The following is a 27,157-nucleotide window of genomic DNA, read 5'->3' on the forward strand; positions in this document are numbered from 1 at the left end:
TCACCAACCTTTTATGTGGCATAAAAGCTGATCAGATTAGTTTGACAGGACCAATCCCTCATAAAGCCATGCTGATATGGGGTCATACATTTATTTTTACATACAATTTACATACAACGGAGGTTAAACTAACTGGTCTATAATTCTCGTGGTCACCTTTTGGTACCATATTTGCCATGCGCCAGTCCTGGGGAACAGTCCCTGTTACTATAGATTCCCTGAATATTAAAAATAGGGGTCTGTCTATCACATTACTTAATTCCTTTAGAACACGGGGGTGAATGCCATCTGGACCTGATGATTTGTCTATTTAGATTTTTTGTAGGCGGCACTGTACTTCTTCCCTGGTTAGACAGGTGACCTGTACTGGGAAGTTTACCTTACCTTGTATTTTACCTGGCATTTCATTTTCCTCGGTGAACACAGTGGAGAAGAATTTGTTCAATATATTTACTTTTTCCTGATCCCCATTTATAATTTCTTCCTCATCATTTTTTAAAGGGCCCACACTTTCATTTTTGATCTTTTTGCTATTCATATAGTTAAAGAACGTTTTGGGGTTAGTTTTACTCTTTTTGGCAATGAGTCTTTCTGTCTCTATTTTTGCGTTTTTTATCTGTTACATCCATTATCACCCATTATTTCATCCATTATTATCATTATTTTATGTCCCTTATTTTATTTCCATGTTCTGAGTTCGCGCAGAACAAATAACGGCTAATAATGGCCGTTAAAATAATAGGCACTAACAGATGTCAGTTGTGAACATCCGTCACCCATAGACTTCAATGCTAAAATTTTAACAGCCGTTATTTCACTGTTATTTTTGATGGGACGAAAGTTGGTGCATGCACCTTCTTTTGTGCCATCAAAAATAACGGCTGTTAGTCATAACGGGACATAACTGGTGCTGCAGATGGTCAAAAAAGCCCATGGACATGAATGCGATTTTTTGACGGCCGTATTAGAGACTTTCAGAAGGGAGTTCATGAAGGGAGTTTTTGCAGGGTGACAACAGTAGTGTGAAAGGGGCCTAAGAGGTATATACCATAAGGGAATAAAAGGGTCAGGAATAGAAGAAAACATATGTGGATGAATAAAAATGTTAAGGGGGCAATAAATGACAAAAATAAAGCGTTTCAACTACTAAAACAGGATGGCAGTGAAGAAGCATTAAAAAGCTATAGAGGAAAATGTAGAATATGTAAATAACAGATAAAAGTCGCAAAAGTAGAGACAGAAAGATTAATTGCCAATGAGAGTAGAACTAACCCCAAAATGTTCTTTAACTATGTAAATAGCAAAAAGGTTAAATATTAAAGTGTTGGCCATTTAAAAAAGGAATCAGGAAAAAGCAAATATATTAAACATGTTGTTCTCCACTGTATTCATAGAGGAAAATGAAATGCCAGGTAAAATACAGCAAGATAAGGTAAACTCCCCAGTACAGGTCACCTATCTAACCCAGGAAGAAGTACAGTATGTGCGTGCCGCCTACAAAGTAAGTGCCGCCTACAAAAAAATCTAAATAGACAAATCACCAGGACCAGATGGCATTCACCCCCATGTTCTAAAGGAATTAAGTAATGTAATAGACAGACAGCTAATTTTTTGCACCATGAAATGAAGTTTTTATCGGTTTTGATGGGACTTTTTGATCGCTTTTTATAATTTTTTTTAGGGTATACAAAGTGACCAAAAGTATGCAATTTTGGACTTTTTTTAAAATTTTTTTTACATGTACACCATTGACCATGCGGTTTAATTAACATATTTTTATAGTTCTGACATTTACGCACGCAGCAATACCACATGCGTTCATTTTTATTTACATTGTTTTTAAATGGGAAAAAGCGGGGTGATTCAAACTTTTGTCCCCGTAAAGGGGTACTCCCATGGAAAACTTTATTTTTTAAATCAACTGGTGGCATAAAGTTAAACATATTTGTAAATCACTTCTCTTAAAAAAATCTTAATCCTTCCAGTACTTTTAAGGGGCTGTACACTAAAGAGAAATCCAAAAAAGAAATGCATTTCCTCTGATGTCATGACCATAGAGCTCTCTGCTGACCTCTGCTGTCCATTTTAGGAACTGTCCAGAGCAGGAGAAAATCCCCATAGCAAACATATGCTGCTCTGGACAGTTCCTAAAATGGACAGAGAGCACTGTGGTCATGACATCAGAGGAAATGCATTTCTTTTTTGGATTTCTCTTTAGTATACAGCCCCAAAAAAGTACTGGAAGGATTATGATTTTTTAATAGAAATGATTTACAAATCACATTATGCATAGGACGTTAATGTACGTCCTGGTGCGTTAAGTACCAGCTCACCAGGACGTACATTTACGTCCTGAGTCGTTAAGGGGTTATTAAGGAAAGGGTTAAATCACATTTTTTTTTAAAACTCTTTTTTACACTTTTTATAGCCTCCTATGGGGGACTGTTACATGCCATCCTTTGATTGCATACATTGAACATTGCTATGCCATAGCATAGCAGTGATCAGTGTAATCTGTGCTCGATTGCTCTAGCCTAGATCTCAGGCTTGGAGCAATCAAACGCAGATCAGACAGCGAGGAACAAGGTAAGGCGCCTCCCACTGTCCTCTCAGCTTTTCGGCACACCGCGATTTCCCCACGGCGGTCCCAAACAGCTCCGCTGAGCTACCCGGTAGTATTTTCTCTCGGTTTAAATGCCGCAATCAACTTTGATCGTTAATACCGGACATCAGGATGATCGGCGATGTCCGAAATTTGCCGTGGGTCCTGGTTGCTGATAGCATCCGGGACCCAGCAGGTACGAAGCGCGCTAAGCTCCTGAGCAAGGTTCACATAATGGGAGACAGCCATGGACGTAAATATACATCCGTGGTCGTTAAGGGGTTAATATTCAAGGACTATATAGTGACGGTCTGTTCCCCAGGACTGGCAGATAGCAAAAGTGGTGCCAATATTTAAAAAGGGGTCGAAAGGGAATTATAGGCCTGTTAGTTTAACCTCCATTGTATGTAAATTGTTTGAGGGTTTTCTAAGAGATGGTATTTTAGAGTATGTTGATATAAATAAATGTATGACCCCATATTGGCATGGTTTTATGAGGGATCAGTCCTGTCAAACTAACCTGATCAGCTTTTATGAGGAGGTGAGCTCTAGACTGGACCGGGGGAAATTGCTGGATTCCAAAGCATTTGTTACAGTGCCACATAAAAGGTTGGTGTATAAATTGAGAAGGATTGGGCTGGGGGAGAATGTGTGTAGGTGGATAAGTAACTGACTCTGTGATAGAAAACAGAGGGTGGTTATTAATGGTACTTATTCTGCTTGGGTGACTGTTACCAGTGGGGTACCACAGGGGTCAGTCTTGGGTCTCTATTCTATTTAATATATTAATTAATGACCTTGTAGAGGGGTTGAATAGTAAAGTAGCAATCTTTGCAGATGATACTAAACTCTGTAAAGTGGTTAACATAATAGAGGACTGTGCACTGTTACAAATGGATCTGGATAGGTTGGAGGTTTGGGCTGGAAAGTGGCAGATAGCAACACTGATAAATGTAAGGTAATGCACATGGGGAGGAAAAACCCAAGCTGGGATTATGTATTAAATGGGAGAACACTTGGGATGAATGATGTGGAAAAAGACTTAGGGGTCTTAGTTAACAGTAACTAAACAGCTGTCGTGACCAATGTTGAGCAGCTGCCGCCAAGGCAAATAAAATCATGGGGTGCATCAATAGGTGCATAGATGAACACGACAAGGAAATAATTCTAACGTTGTATAAATCACTAGTCAGACCACACATAGAATACTGTGTACAGTACTGGGCATCAGTGTACAAGAAAGATATAGGGAAGCTGGAGAGGGTTCAAAGACGGGCAACCAGAGTAATTCGTGGAACAGGAGGACCACAGTACCCAGAAAGATTATCAGAATTAGGGTTTTTTAGTTTAGAAAAAGGAAGGCTTAGGGGCGACCTAATATACAGGGTGGGCCATTTATATGGATACACCTTAATAAAATGGGAATGGTTGGTGATATTTACTTCCTGTTTGTGGCACATTATTATATGTGAGGGGGGAAACTTTTCAAGATGGGTGGTGACCATGGCGGCCATTTTGAAGTCCGCCATTTTGAATCCAACTTTTGTTTTTTCAATAGGAAGAGGGTCATGTGACACATCAAACTTATTGGGAATTTCACAAGAAAAACAATGATGTGCTTGGTTTTAACGTAACTTTATTCTTTTATGAGTTATTTACAAGTTTATGACCACTTAAAAAATGTGTTTAATGTGCTAACCATTGGGTTGGATTGTCAATGCAACCCTCTACTCCCACTCTTCACACACTGATAGCAACACTACAGGAGAAATGCTAGCACAGGCTTCCAGTATCCATAGTTTCAGGTGCTGAACATCTTGTATCTTCGCAGCATAAAAAATTGCCTTCAGATGACCCCAAGGATAAAAGTCTAAGGGGGTCAGATCGGGGGACCTTTGGGGGACATTCAACTGGCCCACCACGACCAATCCACTTTCCAGGAAACCTTTCATCTAGGAACGCTCGGACCTGACACCCATAATGTGGTGGTGCACCATCTTGCTGGAAAAACTCAGGGAACGTGCCAGCTTCAGTGCATAAAGAGGGAAACACATCATCATGTAGCAATTTCGCATATCCAGTGGCCTTGAGGTTTCCATTGATGAAGAATGGCCCCACTATCTTTGTACCCCATATACCACACCATACCATCAATTTTTGTTTTCCAACAGTCTTGGAGGGATCTATCCAATGTCGGTGAGTGTCAGACCAATAGCGGTGGTTTTGTTTGTTAACTTCACCATTCACATAAAAGTTTGCCTCATCACTGAACAAAATCTTCTGCGTAAACTGAGGGTCCTGTTCCAATTTTTGTTTTGCCCATGTTCTGTCTTCTTACATGTTCACACAGTATGTAGTCTGACATCCAGCATAAACCATCCCTGTCTTCCAAATGAGAGGACTGTTCTTTGTAGTTCAACAGGTTTATTGGTCAACAGGTTGTAATAAGTACATGAATGAATATGTACTTGCGAATGAATAAATGTGATGAATGATTAAACAGATATGCTGTTACACAGATGGTGGAGTTTTAGAAGAGAGACATGAAGAAACAGGTCTGAACTTGTGTGCAGGAGACTAAGGACTGCCCCTTCTCCTTCCCAGAGTGCCTTGCAAGAACCCACAATATTTAGCACCACCCACAAGGCAGAATTATTTCAACAGGAAAAACAAGATGTTATACAACTTAACACCACTAGATGGTGCTATAACCTAGCTAATGAACTCTCATTATTGACAGACTATGGCAAATGGTAAATGGTTATGGAACCCTGGCTGGACAGAACACTCCCCGCCTGGCGTCAACTGACGCCACTATTAGGTAGATTAGGTGAAAACAACAAAACAAGTTCCGCCACTGGCCTAAGGAATAACTTGCATTCGCCAAGCTTACACACTTTGACTTCGGCTTTGCGTACATTACCATCTTTGCTTGGGAATGTGTTGGTTATGAGGCCCAATGACCACTCATTTCGATGCAACTGGTTGTCTTTCATGAGCACGACATCCCCAGGTCTGATGTTCGGCTTGTTAGTTAGCCACTTCCTTCTCGATTGAAGAGTAGAGATATACTGTTTCCTCCACCTGTCCCAGAAGGCATTAGAAAGACTTTGCACTTGTCTCCATTGTCGTCTGTAGAGGTCTTTGTCGTTGAAATCTCTAAGAGGAGCACTTGGAATGCTGGTCTTCTGCGTAAGTAACATGGCAGGAGTAAGGATGGTCAAATCTTCAGGTTTGTTGGAAAGAGTAGTCAACGGTCTTGCATTCATGATAGCTGAAACTTCTGCCAAGAAGGTGGTCAAGCTTTCGTGTGTGAGTCTTGAGCTCCCCACCTGCAAGAAGATGGAATCCAATATTTTCCTCGCTATCCCTATCATCCTTTCCCAGACACCACCCATGTGGGAAGAATGTGGTGGATTAAAAGTCCAGGTGCATCCTTGTTCATTTAAGTATCTTTCTACATTGGTAGTGTCCAAGTTGGAAGGAATTTGAAGTTCTTTCACTGCTCCAACGAAATTCGTGCCTCTGTCTGAGCGAATATGCTTCACGGGCCCTCTGATGGCAATAAACCGTCGAAGTGCATTTTTGAAACTTGAAGTGTCCATGGATTCAACCACTTCTATATGAACAGCTCTGCTGGACATACAAGTAAACATGACCACCCAATGTTTTGCGCTGGCATGACTACCTCTAGTGTGCCGTGTAGCCACTGACCAAGGACCAAATATATCTAAACCAACGTTGGTGGAGGATCTGTACTGAGCCTCTCAATTGGAAGATTGGCCATCTTCGGATTCTGGAACATGCCAGCTCATGGATCGTACCCAGAGAGTGGTGGTCAATGATTCGTACTCTGATTGGTCCCCGGTAATTAGTGGTGCACCCCAAGGTTCAGTACTGGGCCCGCTGTTGTTTAATTTATTTATCAATGATATAGAGGATGGCATTAACAGCTCTGTTTCTATCTTTGCAGATGACACCAAGCTTTGTAGCACGGTACAGTCTATAGAGGATGTGCATAAGTTACAAGATGACTTGGATAGACTAAGTGTCTGGGCATCCACTTGGCAAATGAGGTTCAATGTGGATAAATGTAAAGTTATGCATCTGGGTACTAATAACCTGCATGCGTCGTATGTCTTAGGGGGGATTAAACTGGCAGAGTCACTGGTAGAGAAGGATCTGGGTGTACTTGTAGATCACAGACTACAGAATAGCATGCAATGTCAGGCTGCTGCTTCCAAAGCCAGCAGGATATTGTCATGTATCAAAAGAGGCATGGACTCAAGGGACAGGGACATAATACTCCCCCTTTATAAAGCATTGGTACGGCCTCACCTGGAATATGCTGTTCAGTTTTGGTCGCCTGTACATAAAAGGGACACTGTGGAGCTGGAAAGGGTGCAGAGACGCACGACTAAACTAATATGGGGCATGGAACATCTTAGCTATGAGGAGCGATTAAAGGCGTTACAATTGTTTAGTCTTGAGAAGAGACGTTTAAGGGGGGATATGATAAACGTATATAAGTATATTAATGGCCCATACAAAAAATATGGAGAAAAACTGTTCCAGGTTAAACCCCGCCAAAGGACGAGGGGGCACTCCCTCCGTCTGGAGAAGAAAAAGTTTAGTCTCAAGGGGCGACACGCCTTCTTTACCATGAGAACTGTGAACTTATGGAACAGTCTACCTCAGGAACTGGTCACAGCAGGAAAAATTAACAGCTTTAAAACAGGATTAGATACATTCCTGGAACAAAATAACATTAATGCTTATGAAGAAATATAAAGTCCCATCCCTCCCCAATATCGCGCCACACCCCTACCCCTTAATTCCCTGGTTGATCTTGATGGACATATGTCTTTTTTCGACCGTACTAACTATGTAACTATGTAACAGGTGACACAGTTAAAAATGAGCTTGCTCACACACCTCTTAGCTCCAACTATCCATAGTCCGGCAGCTCGTAGATTCCCTTCTGTAAACAATCGGCCTTGATGTTTCACTTGAATGTGATGGTGCCATACAAGCAAGGTCGTGACGTGATGATGTCCGGGAATTATTACAGGATGTTTCTCCCCAAATTCCACTTTGGCTTCTTGAAGACGGCCTCCTATTCTGAGCAGCCCATTTTTGTCAATGATGAGATAACATTCACCTTGTATAGTGCGAATTATTAAGTCTTTGGACCTTTCCATATTTGGAACAGTAAATGCATGGTTTCTGGTTCACAGGAAATGTCGACTTGTATGACTGAGCTATATGAACAAGACAGGCTATAGCACAAACAAGTGACATCCAGGTGGAGAACCTTTCGAAACGATGAGACTTGAGTTGGTGGTCTGAAGTCACCGTATGTATAACCAATACTTCAGGTAGGATTTCTTCATCCGCATCCGGGTCTACTAAGTCGAACAAGTCAGATTCGATGTTGCAAGACATAGAACGGTACAGGAATGCAGGACCCCTAAACCATGTTGTGTCACATAGTTACATAGTTAGTACTGTCGAAAAAAGACATATGTCCATCAAGTTCAACCAGGGAATTAAGGGGTAGGGGTGTGACGCGATATTGGGGAAGGGATGAGATTTTATATTTCTTCATAAGCATTAATGTTATTTTGTTCCAGGAATGTATCTAATCCTGTTTTAAAGCTGTAAATTGTTCCAGCTGTGACCAGTTCCTGAGGTAGACCGTTCCATAAATTCACAGTCCTCACGGTAAAGAAGGCGTGTCGCCCCTTGAGACTAAACTTTTTCTTCTCCAGACGGAGGGAGTGCCCCCTCGTCCTTTGGGGGGGTTTAACCTGGAACAGTTTTTCTTCATATTTTTTGTATGGGCCATTAATATACTTATATACGTTTATCATATCCCCCCTTAAACGTCTCTTCTCAAGACTAAACAATTGTAACTCCTTTAATCGCTCCTCATAGCTAAGATGTTCCATGCCCCATATTAGTTTAGTCACGCGTCTCTGCACCCTTTCCAACTCCGCAGTGTCCCTTTTATGGACAGGTGCCCAAAACTGAACAGCATATTCCAGGTGAGGCCGTACCAATGATTTATAAAGGGGGAGTATTATGTCCCTGTCCCTTGAGTCCATGCCTCTTTTGATACATGACAATATCCTGCAGGCTTTGGAAGCAGCAGCCTGACATTGCATGCTATTCTGTAGTCTGTGATCTACAAGTACACCCAGATCCTTCTCTACCAGTGACTCTGCCAGTTTAATCCCCCCTAAGACATACGATGCATGCAGTTTATTAGTACCCAGATGCATAACTTTACATTTATCCACATTGAACCTCATTTGCCAAGTGGATGCCCAGACACTTAGTCTATCCAAGTCATCTTGTAACTTATGCACATCCTCTATAGACTGTACTGTGCTACAAAGCTTGGTGTCATCTGCAAAGATAGAAACAGAGCTGTTAATGCCATCCTCTATATCATTGATAAATAAATTAAACAACAGCGGGCCCAGTACTGAACCTTGGGGTACACCACTAATAACCGGGGACCAATCAGAGTACGAATCATTGACCACCACTCTCTGGGTACGATCCATGAGCCAGTGTTCAATCCAGTTACAAACTAAAATTTCCAAACCCAAAGACCTTAACTTACCTGTCAGACGTCTATGAGGGACAGTATCAAACGCTTTAGCAAAATCCAGAAACATTGTATCCACAGCCATTCCTCTGTCAAGGCTTCTACTCACCTCTTCATAAAAGCAAATTAGATTGGTTTGACAACTTCTATCCTTAGTAAACCCATGCTGGCTATCACTTATAATACAATTATCCCCTATGTATTCCTGTATGTAATCCCTTATAAGTCCTTCAAACAATTTACCCACAATGCACGTTAAACTTACCGGTCTATAGTTTCCTGGGGAAGACCTAGAGCCCTTTTTGAAGATTGGCACCACATTCGCCTTGCGCCAGTCCCTTGGCACAATACCAGACACCAGAGAATCTCTAAATATCATGAACAGGGGTACAGATATTACTGAACTTACCTCTCTAAGAACTCTTGGGTGTAGTCCATCCGGTCCTGGGGATTTGCTTACATTTATATCACTTAACTTACCTTGTACCATATCTACATTAAGCCAGTTCAGTACATTACATGATGTGTTACCAGCACTGACCTGGCCAATGTCAGCTCCTTCTTCCATAGTGTATACAGAACTAAAGAACCCATTCAGTAGCTCCGCCTTCTCTTGATCACCTGTGACAACCTCCCCATTATCATTATTAAGGGGTCCTACATGCTCTGTCCTTGGTTTTTTTGCATTTATATATCTAAAAAAATATTTAGGATTAGTTTTGCTTTCTTTGGCCACCTGTCTCTCATTTTGAATTTTTGCTGTTTTTATTACATTTTTACAGATTTTATTAAGCTCCTTGTACTGTTTAAATGTTATAGCTGACCCATCAGATTTGTATTTTTTGAAGGCTATTTTTTTGTTGTTTATTGCTCTTTTAACATCATGTGTCAGCCATGTAGGATTTAGTTTTAATCGTTTATATTTGTTCCCCTTTGGTATATATTTAGCTGTATAGTTATTTAGAGTTGATTTAAAGAAGTCCCATTTACCTTCTGTATCAGTATTTGAGAACTCCTCCCCCCAGTCTATGTCCTGTAGTGCAGCCCTCAGCCCAGGGAAATTTGCCTTTTTAAAGTTATCTTTAAGATGGCTTGCTGCGACAGATCTAGTAGCATGGTCTGCAGGATTATGGGGTGTGGACACTGTTTAGGACAAGTGGATCTCCTGATCCTAAGTACCCGATTGCTGACATAGACATAGAAGCGTCTTATCTCGTTGCAAATGTATCCTAGGACTACCTTGCTGTCTGTGTAGAACTTGACTTCCTCGATTTCCAGATGTAGTCCTGTTGTTATAATTACAGCAAATTCCACTGCAAGCACCGCAGCGCAGAGTTCCAATCTGGGTATTGTGTGCTCGCGGAGTGGTTCCAGTTTGGTCCTGCTCATAATGAAACCCACATGGCATTGTTCTTTAACATCTATAGTCTTTAGGTACGCTACAGCTGCAATCGCCTTGACTGAAACATCTCAGAAAATATACAGTTTTTGCATCTTGACTTCAGTTGATGACACGGAAGCATGTGGTCGTGCTACCTGAAGGCTGGACAAACCTTCAAGAGACTTCCTCCAACCTGTCCATGGGTCTTTGTTCTCCATGGGAAGTGGATCATCCCAATCAGCCTTTTCTGTGGTGAAGTCTCTTAGCATCATTTTACCCTGGATGGTAACAGGTGCTACGAATCCCAGAGGATCATATAAGCTGTTTATGGTAGACAGGACTCCTCTACGTGAAGGGTTTTTCTTCTGTGCTGATTTGAAAGGTAAATGTGTCTGCCTTTAAATCCCAAAGCAAACCAAGGCTTCACTGCATGGGAAGGGAGTCTGTACTAAGATCCAAGTCCTTTAGACCACTTCAGTGGTCTTGGGGTGAGAAGGCCTTCATTAACCCACGGCTGTTGGAGGCGATTTTGTGCAACCTCAAATTAGATAAGGCGAGCATCTCTCGAGCTCTTTTCAGGAGACTGATTGCGATCTCATTCGTGGATGTAGATTTTCAACAGTCGTCCACATAGAAATCCTTTTCCACAAAGGACCTGACATCTGACCCGTACTTTGTTTCACCCTCTTGGGCTGAATGTCTGAGACCGTAGATAGCCACTGCAGGGGAAGGACTGTTTCCGAAAATGTGCACTCTCATTCGGTATTCTACAATGTCCTCAGTGGGGTCGTTGTTGCGGTACCAGAAAAACCTCAGGTAGTTTTTGTGTTCTTCCTTGACAAGCAAGCAGTGGAACATTTGTTGTATGTCGGCCATAAATGCTACAGAATCTTTGCGGAAACGTAGAAGTACCTCCAAAAGCTTGTTGTTGAGGTCTGGGCCAGACGGTAAGACATTGTTTAGCGAGACACCTTCGCACTTGGCACTTGAGTCGAATACTAGTCTTATCTGTCCTGTTTTTTTCAGATGATGCACACCGAATATGGGTAAGTACCAACTCTCTTCTGAATCTTGTAGGGTGGGTGCCATCTCTGCGTGGTTGTTCTGAAATATTCTTTCCATGAAGGTAAAGAAATGTTCTTTCATCTCTAGGTTCCTCTGGAGTTTGTGTCTGAGGGAGCTAAATCGATTGTAAACAAGTTCCTTGTTGTTAGGTAGGCGCCGTCTTTGGAGTTTAAACGGTAAAGGTGCGACCCAGCTGTTTGATTTGTCTTTTACTATTCCTTGATCCATGATATCCAAGAACAGTCTGTCTTCTATGGACATTGAAACCCTGTTGTCTTCTCTTGTTCTGTGGAAGACTGTGCACCCTAGGTGATCTTGCTCACCATCACAGGCATGATCTTCACAGGAGGAATCCACGCAAGGACAAGGCACAGGATCGCTGTGTGGAAATTCTTTTATCAGGAAACTACTCTGACATGGCTGGAATAGGGATGGACGCTGATTTTCAAGTGTGTTGGTGAGCACACTGTAGACCGAGGTCGGCTTATGTACCCCTCCTAGATAGACGTCTCTTATGATGACCCATCCTAGGTCAAGTCTATGGGCGTATGGAGCATTTTGGGGTCCATTAATTTGTCCTATAGCCTTGTGAACTTGTAGTATGTCTCTTCCAAGGAGTAGGACTATTGGAGCTTCTGGATCCAGCTCCTGTATCAGGTGAGCTATACGCTTCAAGTGGGGGTGGTGCACTGCTACCTCAGGTGTAGGTATCTCAGATCGGTTGTCATGAATGTGATTACACTCCAGTATGGTTGGCAGAGACAAGCAGGTCTGACCATCTATGGACTCTACCTTGTACTCAGCTGCCTTCCTCCCCGCCGTCTCAACGGTACCTGCACATATTCTTACGGAGTAGGGAGAACCAGGCCCTACGATGTTGAATGTGTTGAAGAAGGTGGATTTAGCTAGAGACCTGTTGCTTTGGTCATCCAAGATTGCGTATACCTTGATCGCCTTGTCTCGGTAACCGGCCGGGTAGACTCTGACAAGGCAGATTTTTGAGCAGGACTTCCCTCCTGTAAGTCGTTTACATATCTCTGTACACTGAGAAGTGACTATTGCAGTGTCTACGTCAGTGTCTATCTGCTTTCTGTCATGCTCCTCTGCTTGGGATGATACCTGGGTGCAAAGCCGTGTTGTGTTCCGTGCTCCCACATTCTGTGCATGTCACACTGACCTTACAGTTCCTGGCGAAGTGCGTTGTTGTAGTGCAGCAAACTGGCAGAGTCACTGGTAGAGAAGGATCTGGGTGTACTTGTAGATCACAGACTACAGAATAGCATGCAATGTCAGGCTGCTGCTTCCAAAGCCGGCACGATATTGTCATGTATCAAAAGAGGCATGGACTCAAGGGACAGGGACATAATACTCCCCCTTTATAAATCATTGGTACGGCCTTACCTGGAATATGCTGTTCAGTTTTGGGCACCTGTCCATAAAAGGGACACTGCGGAGTTGGAAAGGGTGCAGAGACGCGCGACTAAACTAATATGGGGCATGGAACATCTTAGCTATGAGGAGCGATTAAAGGAGTTACAATTGTTTAGTCTTGAGAAGAGACGTTTAAGGGGGGATATGATAAACGTATATAAGTATATTAATGGCCCATACAAAAAATATGGAGAAAAACTGTTCCAGGTTAAACCCCCCTAAAGGACGAGCGGGCACTCCCTCCGTCTGGAGAAGAAAAAGTTTAGTCTCAAGGGGCGACGCGCCTTCTTTACCGTGAGGACTGTGAATTTATGGAACGGTCTACCTCAGGAACTGGTCACAGCAGGAACAATTAACAGCTTTAAAACAGGATTAGATACATTCCTGGAACAAAATAAGATTAATGCTTATGAAGAAATATAAAATCTCATCCCTTCCCCAATATCGCGCCACACCCCTACCCCTTAACCCCTTAAGGACTCAGACAATTTAATTTTTACGTTTTCATTTTTTCCTCCTCGCCTTCTAAAAATCATAACTCTTTTATATTTTCATCCACAGACTAGTATGAGGGCTTGTTTTTTGCGCGACCAGTTGTCCTTTGTAATGACATCACTCATTATATCATAAAATGTATGGCGCAACCAAAAAACACTATTTTTGTGGGGAAATTAAAACGAAAAACGCAATTTTGCTAATTTTGGAAGGTTTTGTTTTCACGCCGTACAATTTCTGGTAAAAATGACATGTGTTCTTTATTCTGAGGGTCAATACAATTAAAATGATACACATTATTATATATTTTTATATTATTGTTGCGCTTAAAAAAAATCACAAACTTTTTAACCAAATTAGTACGTTTATAATCCCTTTATTTTGATGACCTATAACTTTTTTATTTTTCCGTATAAGCGGCGGTATGGGGGCTCATTTTTTGCGCCATGATCTGTACTTTTTTTTGATACCACATTTGTATATAAAAAACTTTTAATACATTTTTTATATTTTTTTTTTAATAAAATGTATTAAAAAAGTAGGAATTTTGGACTTTTTAAATTTTTTTTCGTTCACGCCGTTCACCGTACGGGATCATTAACATTTTATTTTAATAGTTCGGACATTTACGCACGCGGCGATACCAAATATGTCTATAAAAAAATTTTTTTACGCTTTTTGGGGGTAAAATAGGAAAAAACGGACGTTTTACTTTTTTATTGGGGGAGGGGATTTTTCACTTTTTTTTTACTTTTACTTTTACATTTTTTTACATTTTTTTTTACACTTGAATAGTCCCCATAGGGGACTATTCATAGCAATACCATGATTGCTAATACTGATCTGTTCTATGTATAGGACATAGAACAGATCAGTATTATCGGTCATCTCCTGCTCTGGTCTGCTCGATCACAGACCAGAGCAGGAGACGCCGGGAGCCGCACGGAGGGGACCTCCATGCGGCGTTATGAATGATCGGATCCCCGCAGCAGCGCTGCGGGCGATCCGATCGTTCATTTTAATCGCGAACTGCCGATCTGTATTGATCGCGATCTGTATTGATCCCGGCACCTGAGGGGTTAATGGCGGCGGGTCCCTGGCTGCGATCAGCAGCCGGGATCAGCCGCGCATGACACGGGCATCGCTCCGATGCCCGCGGTTATGCTTAGGACGTAAATGTACGTCCTGGTGCGTTAAGTACCACCTCACCAGGACGTACATTTACGTCCTGCGTCCTTAAGGGGTTAATTCCCTGGTTGAACTTGATGGACATATGTCTTTTTTTGACCGTACTAACTATGTAACTATGTAACTATGTAACTATGTAACTGAAGCAGCTGTTGTTCTCTTTGAGGAATTCTTTGCGGTCCTCTAAAGACTTCTCCCTGAAGGATCTGCATTTCAGTAGAGGATGAGGTTTCTTGTGCAAGGGGCATTGCTTGCTAACGTCTTCCAGTTTGTTCCCTTCTTGAGAAGGCTTGAACAACCTGTAAGGAGAACCTGTGGAAGCAACATTAGTTTTGTGGACTGCCACTGGTGTTTTGTGAGGTTTGACACCAGGTGCAGTGGGACATGACAGTGTAAAATCAAAACTGGGGTAATTTCTGATCCTTGCCTGTTGAGCAACAAAGTCTACAAACACTTTAAAGGGAGGAAATAGTATGTTATGAGAATGTTTGTAATGAGAACCATGCGTGATCCACTTCTCCTGTAGGTTATAAGGGAGTTTTTGGACAATTGGATTAACACCTCTGGCGGTGTCCAGGAATTCTAGCCCTGGTAGATATCCTTCTGCCTGAGCAACCTGTAACTCTATTAACAAGTCACTGAGTTCCCTGAGCTTTTGGTAACTCCTACCCACTATTTTGGGAAAAGTTTCAATTCTTTTATATAAAGCATTTTCTATAGCTTCCCACACCATCTTTAGGCCTTTGCCCGGATAGTTTATGTCAATGTCTCTGATTCTTTTGGCATGTTCGGCAGATTCATTTCGAAGCCATTTTACCAAGAGAACTAACTCTTCACTACAAGAAAGATCTAAGTCCCGTATTGCGTTCTGGAAGGAGGCTCGCCATGACCTGTAGCTCTCGGGGCGATCAGTGAACCTTATAAGTCCCTTGGTAGCCAGTTCGCGTTTAGCAAAGAACTTAGCAAAGTCCATGACCGCATGGTTGGCGCCAACACTACCCGGTGTGCTGCTATGCTGCGTGTGTGGTGTATCACCATACCTTTTGGAAGTTTCTGGCTTAGGAAAGTCTGTATAATACTGCTCTGACGCGAAGGGTGTCCCTTTAAGTTGAAGCGAAGGTCTTAGCTTTTGTCCTGTAGAGCGGTAGTTGTGGTCGGGATAACTTTGCCGCATACCGTCTTGCTCGAGGTACTGTGATTCAAGGTAGGGTCTTTGACACTCTGTATACGCTTACTGATATACTGGATTATAGGTGTCATCTGTCTTGGGATGCTGGTAGACATATTCTGAGACGCGCTGTGCTGGATCTTGTTGATCTAAGTCTGGTCCGAGTACTTGGCTGTGCTTCTCAGATTCAGAACAGTCTATGGCTTCTAAGCACTCTGCTTTGGCTATTGCGGCTGCCGCTTCTTTCTCTGCTGCAAGTTTTTCCAGCGATATCTTTAGTTGCATCTCTTGTGCAGCAAAGGAAGCCCTTACTTTTGCAGCCTCAGCTTCTGCGTGGGCGAGAACAGCCATTTCTTTTATGGAGGACTTGCTAGAGTGGCTTGCTTGTGACCTTGTCCTGCATGATGATGCCTGGCTGGTGGACATGGTGTTCCTGTTGCTGGCTGCTTAGTGACTCTGTGCAGGCTCAGTCTATGTCGGAACAGACTTCAGTGTGGTTTGGATTGAGCTGTGCTTGCTGGGGGTTACACTCTCACTTCTTGTGAGAGTGCAACTGCTGCAATCATGTGCGCAGGACCGTGTGGCTGATGGCGGCTCCATATAGTCAGATCCACTATCGCTGGTGACTAGCATCTGTTTTACTGTTCTGTCTTCTTACATGTTCACACAGTATGTAGTCTGACATCCAGCATAAACCATCCCTGTCTTCTCCTTCCCAGAGTGCATTGCAAGAACCCACAATGTGTAGCACCACCCACAAGGCAGAATTATTACAACAAGAAAAACAAGATGTTATACAACTTAACACCACTAGATGGTGCTATAACCTAGCTAATGAACTCTCATTATTGACAGACTATGGCAAATGGTAACTGGTTATGGAACCCTGGCTGGACAGAACAGCCCATCATGCAGCACCTGAAACTACGGATACTGGAAGCCTGCGCTAGCATTTCTCCTGCGGTGTTGCTAGCAGTGTGTGAAGAGTGGGAGTAGAGGGTTGCATTGATAATCCAACACAATGGGTAGCACATTGAACACATTTTTTAAGTGGTCATAAACTTGTAAATAACTCATAAAAGAATAAAGTTATGTTAAAACCAAGCACATCATTGTTTTTCTTGTGAAATTCCCAATAAGTTTGATGTGTCACATGACCCTCTTCCTATTGAAAAAACAAAAGTTGGATTCAAAATGTCCGACTTCAAAATGGCCACCATGGTCACCACCCATCTTGAAAAGTTTCCCCCCTCACATATACTAATGTGCCACAAACAGGAAGTTAATATCACCAACCATTCCCATTTTATTAAGATTTATCCATATAAATGGCCCACACTGTATATCAGGGGACAGTACAGAGATCCTCCCATGATCTATTTATATCAAAGATTGTATCTATAACAAGGGGCATCATCTACATTTAAAGGAAAGAAGGTTTCTACAACAGCACAGATGGGGGTTCTTCACTATAAGAACAGTGAGACTGTGGAAATCTCTCCCGGAGAAGGTGGACATGGTGAACTCTGTAAAAGAGTTCAAAAGGGGCCTGGATGCATTTTTGGGGAGAAATAACATTACAGGTTATGGATACTAGATGTATATGGACAGAAGGTTGATCCAGGGATTTATTCTGAGTTTGGAGTTGGGAAAGAATTTTTACCTCTAAGATTAGTTTTTTTTTTTTTTTTTTTTTGCCTTCCTCAGTACGGCCTTATTAGGAATATAGGTTGAACTTGATGGACTCTGGTCTTTTTTCAACCTTATGAACTATGTTACTATCATGGAGGAGTAGACGAGGCTACATCTGAAGCTTTGGTGAACAAGATACCCAAGAGACTAAAAGGGGTACTCCATATATTAAGAAAATCTCCAAAGCCACTATACTACCTGAATAGGCTCTCTGTAAGCCATCCTGCCTGATATGAATGGCTTCAGTGGCCCCTGTTGTCTTCTCTGACTGCTTGATATTCTTTGTCACTCTTCCCTCCTCTTGCTTACATCTCCCAGCAATCATTGCAGCTCTGCGCTGCAAGCCCCCACCCTCCTGCTCTGAGCAGCAGAGAGAGGTTCACTGTGTGATTGGCTGAGGCTGCATACACCTCCCAGTTCTCAGCACTAAAGAGAGCATGATTAATCAGTGCTGGAAAGAAACCACATGGTCTGTATATGTCAGGAGCTGCTTTCAGAAAGGGATTTGGACAAAGACAGAGTGGATGGCTGGATGATGTCCTTCAGTCCTTCAGTTACAATATAAATTGCTTCCAGGATAACCATTTTATGTTGAAACCAGAAAACGGTGGAAACCTGGTAATTGGTTCTAAAGCCCAAAATTGTCATCCATTAACAGTAAAAGGTGAGGATTAAAGAAAAATAAGTAGATCACTAATACTGTCATGCCTTCAGCAGTTTTGTGACTTGTTATGAATGTATAGGTTACTATGCTTTGTATTTATAGTGTATAATTATCTGTTCATGTTGTAACAGCACCATCTAATGGGCGCTTGCATACACTGTAGCTCTTCAAATTAGAAGTTTGACCCATTTCAACTTTCATAGTCTGTAGCCTATAAACTTCGATGACATCATCAGTAGTGTTGAGCGGCATAGGCCATATTAGAATTCGCGATATTTTGCGAATATATGGACGAATATTCGTCATATATTCGCTAAATTCGCATATTCGTAATATTCGCGTTTTATTTTCGCATATGCGAAAATTAGCGTATGCAAAAATTAGCATATGCAATTTTTCACATATGCGAAAATTCGCACGCCAGTCTCACACAGTATTATTAGAGCCTTCTTTACACCACACAAGCTAGAAGCAGAGAGGGGTGATCACTGATATGTGTACTGTGGAAAAAAAAACTAAAAAAAAATAATCTTGCTTTGCGAATATTCGCGAGCAACACTAATCATCAGCTCAACCCATAGCAGCTATTTCCTCATTTTACATCCAATTCAGAAGTAACCACATGGCTAGAAGGATCCTGAGCAATCCTCTCTATCAAAGCTTATGGTAGCATTGCCGGTAAGTTCACAAAACTATATAACGATATAGGTGTGATCTGTATGCATATTGCTGTGTTTTCATATTTTCCTGGTGTTTTATACTGATTATACAGCAGCTAGGAAAAATGCTTGTCATTTAGATAGAATAGAATGCTGCTGGGCATATACCTGTGTATACTCTAATGAATGCTTACCATCATCTAATGTATTTGTTTTTTATGTAATTTACATGTCGTTCACATATTTGTTTCTTTTCTGTTCCTCAGTTTCACCACATATTATCCTTGCAATAAAAGCTTAATTCTGACATTGCTCTTTTGTCAATGAATTGCCGGGGAAGGTTTAGCTGTCTGTCAAGTTATGTACCCTCACACATAAGGAGGACAGAATAAATACGGACAAAGCAAGCCCTTACATATGAAAATAAGAGAGCTACACTGCTCAAAAATTTTAAAAGGGAACACTAAGATAACACATCCTAGATCTGAATGAATGAACTAATGGTTTCAAATACTTTTGTCTTTACATAGTTGAATGTGCTGACAACAAAATCACACAAAAATTATCAATGGAAATCAAATTTATCAACCCAAGGAGGTCTGGATATGGAGTCACACTCAAAATCAAAGTGGAAAATCACACTACAGGCTGATCCAACTTTGAGGCAATGTCCTTAAAACAAGTCAAAATGAGGCTCAGTAGTGTGTGTGGCCTCCATGTGCCCGTATGACCTCCCTACAACGCCTGGGCATGCTCCTGATAAGGTGGTCTCCTGAGGGATGTCCTCCTAGACCTGGACTGATGATGTCTCGCTCATTCCACCAACGTCACATTGCACCACAGACTGTCCAGGAGTCCCAGATGTGCTCAATCGGATTCAGGTCTGGGGAACGGGCGGGTCAGTCCATAGCATCAATGCCTTCCTCTTGCAGGAACTGCTGACACACTCCAGCCACATGAGGTCTAGCATTGTCTTGCATTAGGAGGAACCCAGGGCCAACTGCACCAGCATATGGTCTCACAAGGGGTCTGAGGATCTCATCTCGGTTTCTAATGGCAGTCAGGCTACCTCTGGCAAGCAAATGGAAGGCTGTGCCGCCCCCAAAGAAATGCCACCCCACACCATTACTGACCCTCCATCATACCGGTCATGCTGGAGGATGTTCCAGGCAGACTTTGTCACGCTCTGTCACATGTGCTCAGTTTGAACCTGCTTTCATCTGTGAAGAGCACAGGGCACCAGTGGCGAATTTGCCAATCTTGGTGTTCTCTGGCAAATGCCAAATGTCCTGCACGGTGTTGGGCTGTAAGCACAACCCCCACCTGTGGACGTGGGTTCCCTCATACCACATGGAGTCTGTTTCTGACCGTTTGAGTGGACACATGCACAGTTATGGCCTGCTGGAGGTAATTTTGCAGGGATCTGGCAATGCTCCTCCTGCTCCTCCTTGCACAAAGGCAGAGGTAGCGGTCTTGCTGCTAGGTTGTTACCCTCCTGCAGCCTCCTCCATGTCTCCAGATGTACTGGCCTGTCTCCTGGTAGTGCCTCCATGCTCTGGAAACCTTTTTGCCACAGCTCGCATTGATGTGCCATCCTGGATGAGCTGCACTACCTGAGCCACTTATGTGGGTTGTAGACTTCATCTCATGCTACCACTAGAGTGAAAGCACCACCAGCATTCTAAAGTGACCAAAACATCAGCCAGGAAACATGGGAACTGAGAAGTGGTCTGTGGTCACCACCTGCAGAACCACTCCTTTATTGGGGCGTCTTGCTAATTGCCTATAATTTCCACCTGTTGTCTGTTCCATTTGCCCAACATTATGTGAAATTGATTGTCAATCGGTGTTGCTTCCTGAGTGGACAGTATGATTTCACAGAAGTGTGATTGACTTGGTTACATTGTGTTGTTTAAGTGTTCCCTTTATTTTTTTGAGCAGTGTATAAATCACTGCCTGTCTGTGTAGAGGGCAGGAGCTTCTTCAAGGTCCTGTGAAGTACACCCACACACCTAGTGTGCAAAAGAGCAGATAACCCTTGCACAAAAGATGTAGTACCTCCCTGTACTGTAGGGAGGCGATATTAGGCAGCCAGTCAGTGCATACACTTCAGTAATACAGGTGGTTTTACCAGTGAAATGCCCATTCTGATTGGTCAGTTCTTCCAGCTATTGACACATTTCGCAGATCTGGACTGTCTCAACATTGTATGTTGAGTATGGTTTCAAGTAACAATGGTCCTGAAAAGGCCTCTGTATGTTGAAAATATTGTAAGCTGAGGCCAATGTAAGTTGATGGATCACTGTATATACAAATAATTTAACAGAACGGAACAGAAATAAAAGAAACAATGATACAACAGTATGGATCATCATTTTTTATACAGACCTGCTAGCAAAGTGTTCTATCCTTAAATGTGTCTCAGCGTGAGGAAGAACTGGAGAAGACAATGGCCTGCAAAATAGCATAAACCATTATATACATGACAGAAAAAAAACATTTGTTATAAACAATGCATTTATTCTTTACAGTAAGTCTCACTTTTTATTTAAAAAAAATTAAATAATGAACATTATAAAGTAAAAAACAGAACTTCATTTTATTGCCATAACTCAATGCTCAGTTGATTACTAATTCAAGGAAATTCACAAAGCACTTTCAAAAATAAAGCCAGAAGCAATGGATGTACATTGCAAACCACACTGGTATGCACAGTTTCTTTTAGGTAAATTAACAATCTTATTGGAAAAATTATAATTTTTTTGCCTCCAAAAACTGTGCAGACGTAAAGATTTGTTCTGTAAGTACACCAATTTATGGAAAACTATGCATGGTCCTACCTTTACTTCACAGGGTGTAATAAGTAAGGGTAAATAGGCCATTGGCTGAAAAAAGATTGTGAGTGGTGGGTTGATAAACAGAGATGACAGCAGAGATGTACAATGCATTCAGAAAGTGTTTAGACCCTTTTAATTTTTTTTTTTTTTTTGCATTTCTGTTATATTGAGGCATTGGGCCTCATTAACTTAGCTGAAACCGACCAGTTTTTGTCTGGTTATTTTGTCTGAGACATGTCTGCGCCGGTCTGCACCAGTTTGCGACAGTGTGCGCCTGAAAAATCCGACAAACCCGACATTGCACTGTGAAAAGCCGAAAAATAGGCGTGGTCTTTCACAAAAGGGGCGTGAACGGCCAGAAAACGGGCGTGGTTTCACAACCCGAACAATTTACTATTGAATTCACAGAAAATCCTGTGGGTAAATGGCTGGAAATATCGACCTAGAAAAAGCTGGTAAGAAAATGTTCCCGACTTTTCCCAATAGTAAATAGAGAGGAATCCTACAAGTCTGAAACTTTTCCCACTAGTAAAAACCCATTGTGTTTAAGTTAAAAAAATATATATTTTCCACCATTATTCTGCACTATATCCTATAATAAAAAAGTAAAAATTTGCACATTTTATAAAGAAAAACAAAAATTTCACATGAACATAAGTATTTAGACCCTTTACTAGGACACTTGAAATTTACAGTATTTCACATCGGTGAGTTCCCCCCTCATATAAGTTAAAAAAATATATATTTTCCACCATTATTCTGCACTATATCCTATAATAAAAAAGTAAAAATTTGCACATTTTATAAAGAAAAACAAAAATTTCACATGAACATAAGTATTTAGACCCTTTACTAGGACCCTTGAAATTTACAGTATTTCACATCGGTGAGTTCCCCCCTCATGTTTCTGGAAATATTTTGCTATGTGATAGCCTGGGGGAGTATGGTATATTGGGTGTAGTTGTGCGGTGACTAAAGGGTGTCTGGATAACCCTTACTATTCGTGACGCCAGGGTGCGGGCTCCTCTGTAATGCTTGTCCTACTGCCACCCTTCCCAAGAGCGATAGGGAGGTAGAGAATAATTGAATGTCCACAACTGGAGAGTTTGCTGAAAACAGTTGGAACTTTTACTGAAGATTTTATGCATCTTCACAACAGGAACAGGCTCTACAAATGCAGATTCTCTTGGAGATTGACAAAGGTTGGGACCTTAAGCAGAACAAAGTCTTTAGGGTGATATGCATTGTTCCACTGCATTTAGGGGATTTAGTTGCGGTCCAGTAGTCACGCTAGCTTTAGCGGGGATTAGTTTAGAACTCACAGTTTAGTTCAGCTGAGGCCGGTAGGTCTTCTGGCCTAGCGTGTCTTTGAAAGTTGTGCAGATCCGTCCTGCTAGTCCGGGATCCATGGGAGCAGCAACCCAAGAGAACGATAATACGCTACAGCTCCCTTATATGGGCAGAGGCTGGACTAGAGCTAATTGGTCCAATACTGATGTCAATCACCATTACAAAGGTTTATGGGTAGCATATGACCCAAGGACCTCTAAAAGGTCCTCTAACATACCATAGAGGTTTTAACATGGTCACATGACCGAAGGTCCTGCGACGCCAAACAAGGTAAGCATACTATACATTATATTAAATATACATTATTATTAAATATATACATGTATAAACAGTACAGAATTAGAGTAGAGGAGAGGCGACTAGGGCCTGTCCCACCTGAGGGATCCTACCTGAGCATAGTAACTCTGACTTTGGGGAACTCTACACTAGGTACGGTATGCAATACAGTACCGGGACACCACAAACCCCATTACTTAAAATAAGTCGGCCTTGACGTCTGTCCACTAAGACAGAGGGAAGAAGTGAAGGTTGGTTAATAACAGTCCTGAGCATAACTTCTTGAATGGCCATCAATCAGGCTGTCTATCTCTACAAAGCTACTTAACTTTTTTGAGGTACATACATAAACATGGGTAAACTCATGAACAGGATTACTTGGTTCATGAATTTAGTAACAGGATGATATTATTTACATGAGATACTTTGCAGTTCTGACTCTGACTAGATATTTTTGAATCTCACTAGACATGTTTGCCATATTAGTTACCTGTTTAGTACACTGAGAACCTTACCGGCTTGCCTGAGGCTTTCTACCAATAAACTGGCTACTAGGGTCCATTGGCTACACGCTCTTATCCCTAGAACACAACAGATAAACCATACCTAGGTTACCTTTTGATTACGTGCATTATGTTTAGCTCGCAAGAGCACCTACTGACCAGGCAGGGCATCTCGCACACGCAAGAGAGAGAAGAGTTAATTAGTGTACACAACAGTGGCAAGAATTGGAAATTGACATAGGCTACAATTCCTAGAACATTTACTTGAGTGTGAGATATTTTTGTTGTTTGGTTTACTAAGTTTAAGTGAGGTAATAAGCTCTGTCTGTGAGTGGGCTTTGCAAAGAGTGGTATTGCTAAGAGAGTTATAATTCTGAAATATCTCTGCTGTATGGAGTGATGATCTGCTGTGAGGAGTGAATTGTGAGTAAAGTTTGACATAAGGGATCACTGCTAGAATGCTTTTTTTTTCTTCAAGTCTACCTCTAGGGGAGGGGTAGTCACACACAGGCATATAAATCTTAGCTTGGGACTCTGTGTGAGCGAGCTCTGTCTGTGAGTGAGCTTTGCAAAGAGTGATATTGCTAAGAGAGTTATAATTCTGAGAGCTTGAAATCAGGAGTTTGAGATCGCTGTGAGTGTTACTTTACTTAAAATGTAGAGGCTTTAACTCACAAGGACTACAGAGAATTAATTTTTAATATATATTGTCTGTTGTTGGCGATAAATCTGTGAAATCCCCATAATTAGATGGCCTCCATGTTGGAACATGCAGTCAGGTGTACATCCTGCTCAATGTATGTGTGGTGAGAAGCAGCCTATCTTTCCTCCACCAGCCCTGAGGTCATACCTCGATCAAGTTTGCCAAGTGCACGACCGTGCTCACCAAAACTGCCGCAATGGGTGTTCGGAGATGAGCCGGAGCTGATCGAGTACATGCACAGAGTACTTCAACCGTTACCTGGGAAAACACTCCCACCAATCCCAACTGCAGAAAGGGAAAGGGCCCATCAAGAAGCCGAGCTGGCCGAATTGATGGAAAAGTTAAAGGCCTGACACAAAGAACTCTATGCTCCAAAGCACGTACATTTGCCTTATGAAGAAAGAGTGCGGTATCAAGAGCACCAAAGAAATGGAGGCATTGTACATCCGTAAATGGGATCACCCCAGAGAAGGGGAGGAGCCATTAGAAAGGAGAAGAGCAACTGTGGCCAAGTTTCACAAGGTCAGAGGTTATGGGACACTCCTTGACTGCCACACTGGGCAGACCATCCTCATAAACCGGCGAGCAGTGCAAAGGCCATATCTCCAAAAGAAGTTCTACACCTTGGAGGTGGGTGAAATTGTGGAGTACACCCCTTTCCAGAGCATTCGTGGAGAATGGGCTGCACCGGTCACAAGACCAACAGCCCCAACACAGCTTCCTTTCAAATATTTCCCGTCAACGGATTGGGAGTTCGATCCCTTCAACTTGAGGCCAACAAGGTCTGCTCCTAAAGCCTCCACCAGCATACCCAAGGAGGAGGAGCTTAATGAGTCCAGTCGACCATCTTCTATGTACAGTAAAGAGTCAAGTTCTTCATCTTCTTCATACCGTCGAGAGTCAAGTTCTGCACAGGGTGAAGAAAACAGGCCAAAGTTGCGGCCACCCAAGTCGGTACCTAGACCCTCTCGGAGCAGTGAGAGTTTGTCTAACCCTGGGGTACCCACAGATGTACCAAGGCCCTCTCGGAGCAGTGAGAGTTTGCCAGTTCATGAGGTACCAATGAAAGGGTCATGGGTTGTTCCTAATTTGGAGATGGTGCTCAAGCCCTATTGCCCCACTGTGATCCCGGCTAGTAAGCCTATAACCCCTTCTCAAGCTGCTTTCCACCACTCTATCCTCACCAATGTGGTGTGGCAAAGCTATGTTAATTCTAACCCTGCCCCTGATGTTGGCAGATATAGGGGAACCAAGAGAGGCACTACAAGAGTGAAGAAGAACGTCTTCTAAAGAGACTCTAAAGTAATTTCTTATTGTTTTCTGTCTAACCATTTTTGTCTTACAGCAACCAAGTTCAAGAATTGTGCCTAGCACGACTGTGCTAAGTTGTTCCAGTTTAAAGTTCAGCAATAAAATTTCATCCCTTCCCCAATATCGCGCCACACCCCTACCCCTTAATTCCCTGGTTGAACTTGATGGACATATGTCTTTTTTGGACCGTACTAACTATGTAACGTAACCATGAAGCTTGTGCCTGACTATTAAGTCAAGAGACTCCTAGCTTGTAGGAGATTCATTAAGGACTGCACCCGGCTGAGTTGTGGTTAAGGCCGTGTTCACTTTTTCAATTGAACTCATAGTGTAGGTGGACTGCTGATCCTTACACGCCAATTTGTATATTGCTTTGAACTCCTAGTGTAGGTGGACTGCAGATCCTTACACGCCTGCTTCATGTATATACCACCAGCTTCATAAGAACTCTTATGATAAATGTTGCACTTATCGAGTGAATGCATCTGAAACATGTTGGAGTGTTGATAAATGTATAGTAAAAATGTATATGGTTCTGTACACAGAAAGATATCCTTGTATCTGTGTACATAAATAGTAAGTAAGGTTTGTACATAGAAAAAAAATAGTCTATGTACACATGTCTATGTACACAAAAAGCAAGTCAGGACTGTACACAGAAAATATCGATGTACTGTACGTGTACACTCAACACTAAAAATATATATAATTTTTGTACATACAAATGTATAATAAGCTGAAGGTGATTAGTAGGTAACTTCACAGGGGACACTTCGGCTCCTCCGAGGGTAGTATTATTGCTGTCGCCCATCGCTAGCACCTGCCTCAACAAAAATAGTAGGGAGGGGACAGGATGTGATGCGAGGAGGTTGAGAGGCTCCTCCCCCCGCTTCCTGCCCCTTCCATGGACCAAACACATGCTGCTGGTCTGGGACACCGCTCAGCTGCGCTGAATGCTGGGATGTGAGTGTGCCGGATGGCGGTGGAGCAGAGGGACTTGACCTGACACAGCAGTAGCGAGTGGGGAGCAGTGGACTGTGAGCGTAGTGGCCCCCACACGAACAACAGCACACACAGGTGCCGACAATGCTGTGATCTGGAGTGGAGGCTCAGAAGAGGTAGTGAGTGGGAGGAACCCGGATCTGTGTTGTGCTGAGAATGCAGACAGAGTGAGAGTGTGACCCTGGAGCTACTGGAGGAAGACACACTGAGGAGG

At 42.3% G+C, this 27,157-nt stretch overlaps 1 protein-coding gene across 19 annotated transcripts in view; it reads right to left on the reverse strand.

The window, feature by feature from the left end:
* Positions 1–27,157, reverse strand: part of DRP2 (dystrophin related protein 2) — a 1,527,660-nt gene that overhangs the window by 251,463 nt on the left and 1,249,040 nt on the right. For all 19 annotated transcript variants that reach the window (XR_008847731.1, XM_056539136.1, XM_056539139.1 and 16 more), the window contains one exon: positions 21,350–21,415. Coding sequence is in view for 18 of the 19 variants with exons in the window: in XM_056539136.1 (XP_056395111.1) it covers positions 21,350–21,415 (66 nt within the window). In the remaining variant the exon portion in view is untranslated. The remainder of the gene's footprint in view (positions 1–21,349; positions 21,416–27,157) is intronic.

The sequence above is a fragment of the Hyla sarda genome, chromosome 9 (genome assembly GCF_029499605.1).
Source record: "Hyla sarda isolate aHylSar1 chromosome 9, aHylSar1.hap1, whole genome shotgun sequence".
Lineage (NCBI taxonomy): Eukaryota > Metazoa > Chordata > Amphibia > Anura > Hylidae > Hyla > Hyla sarda.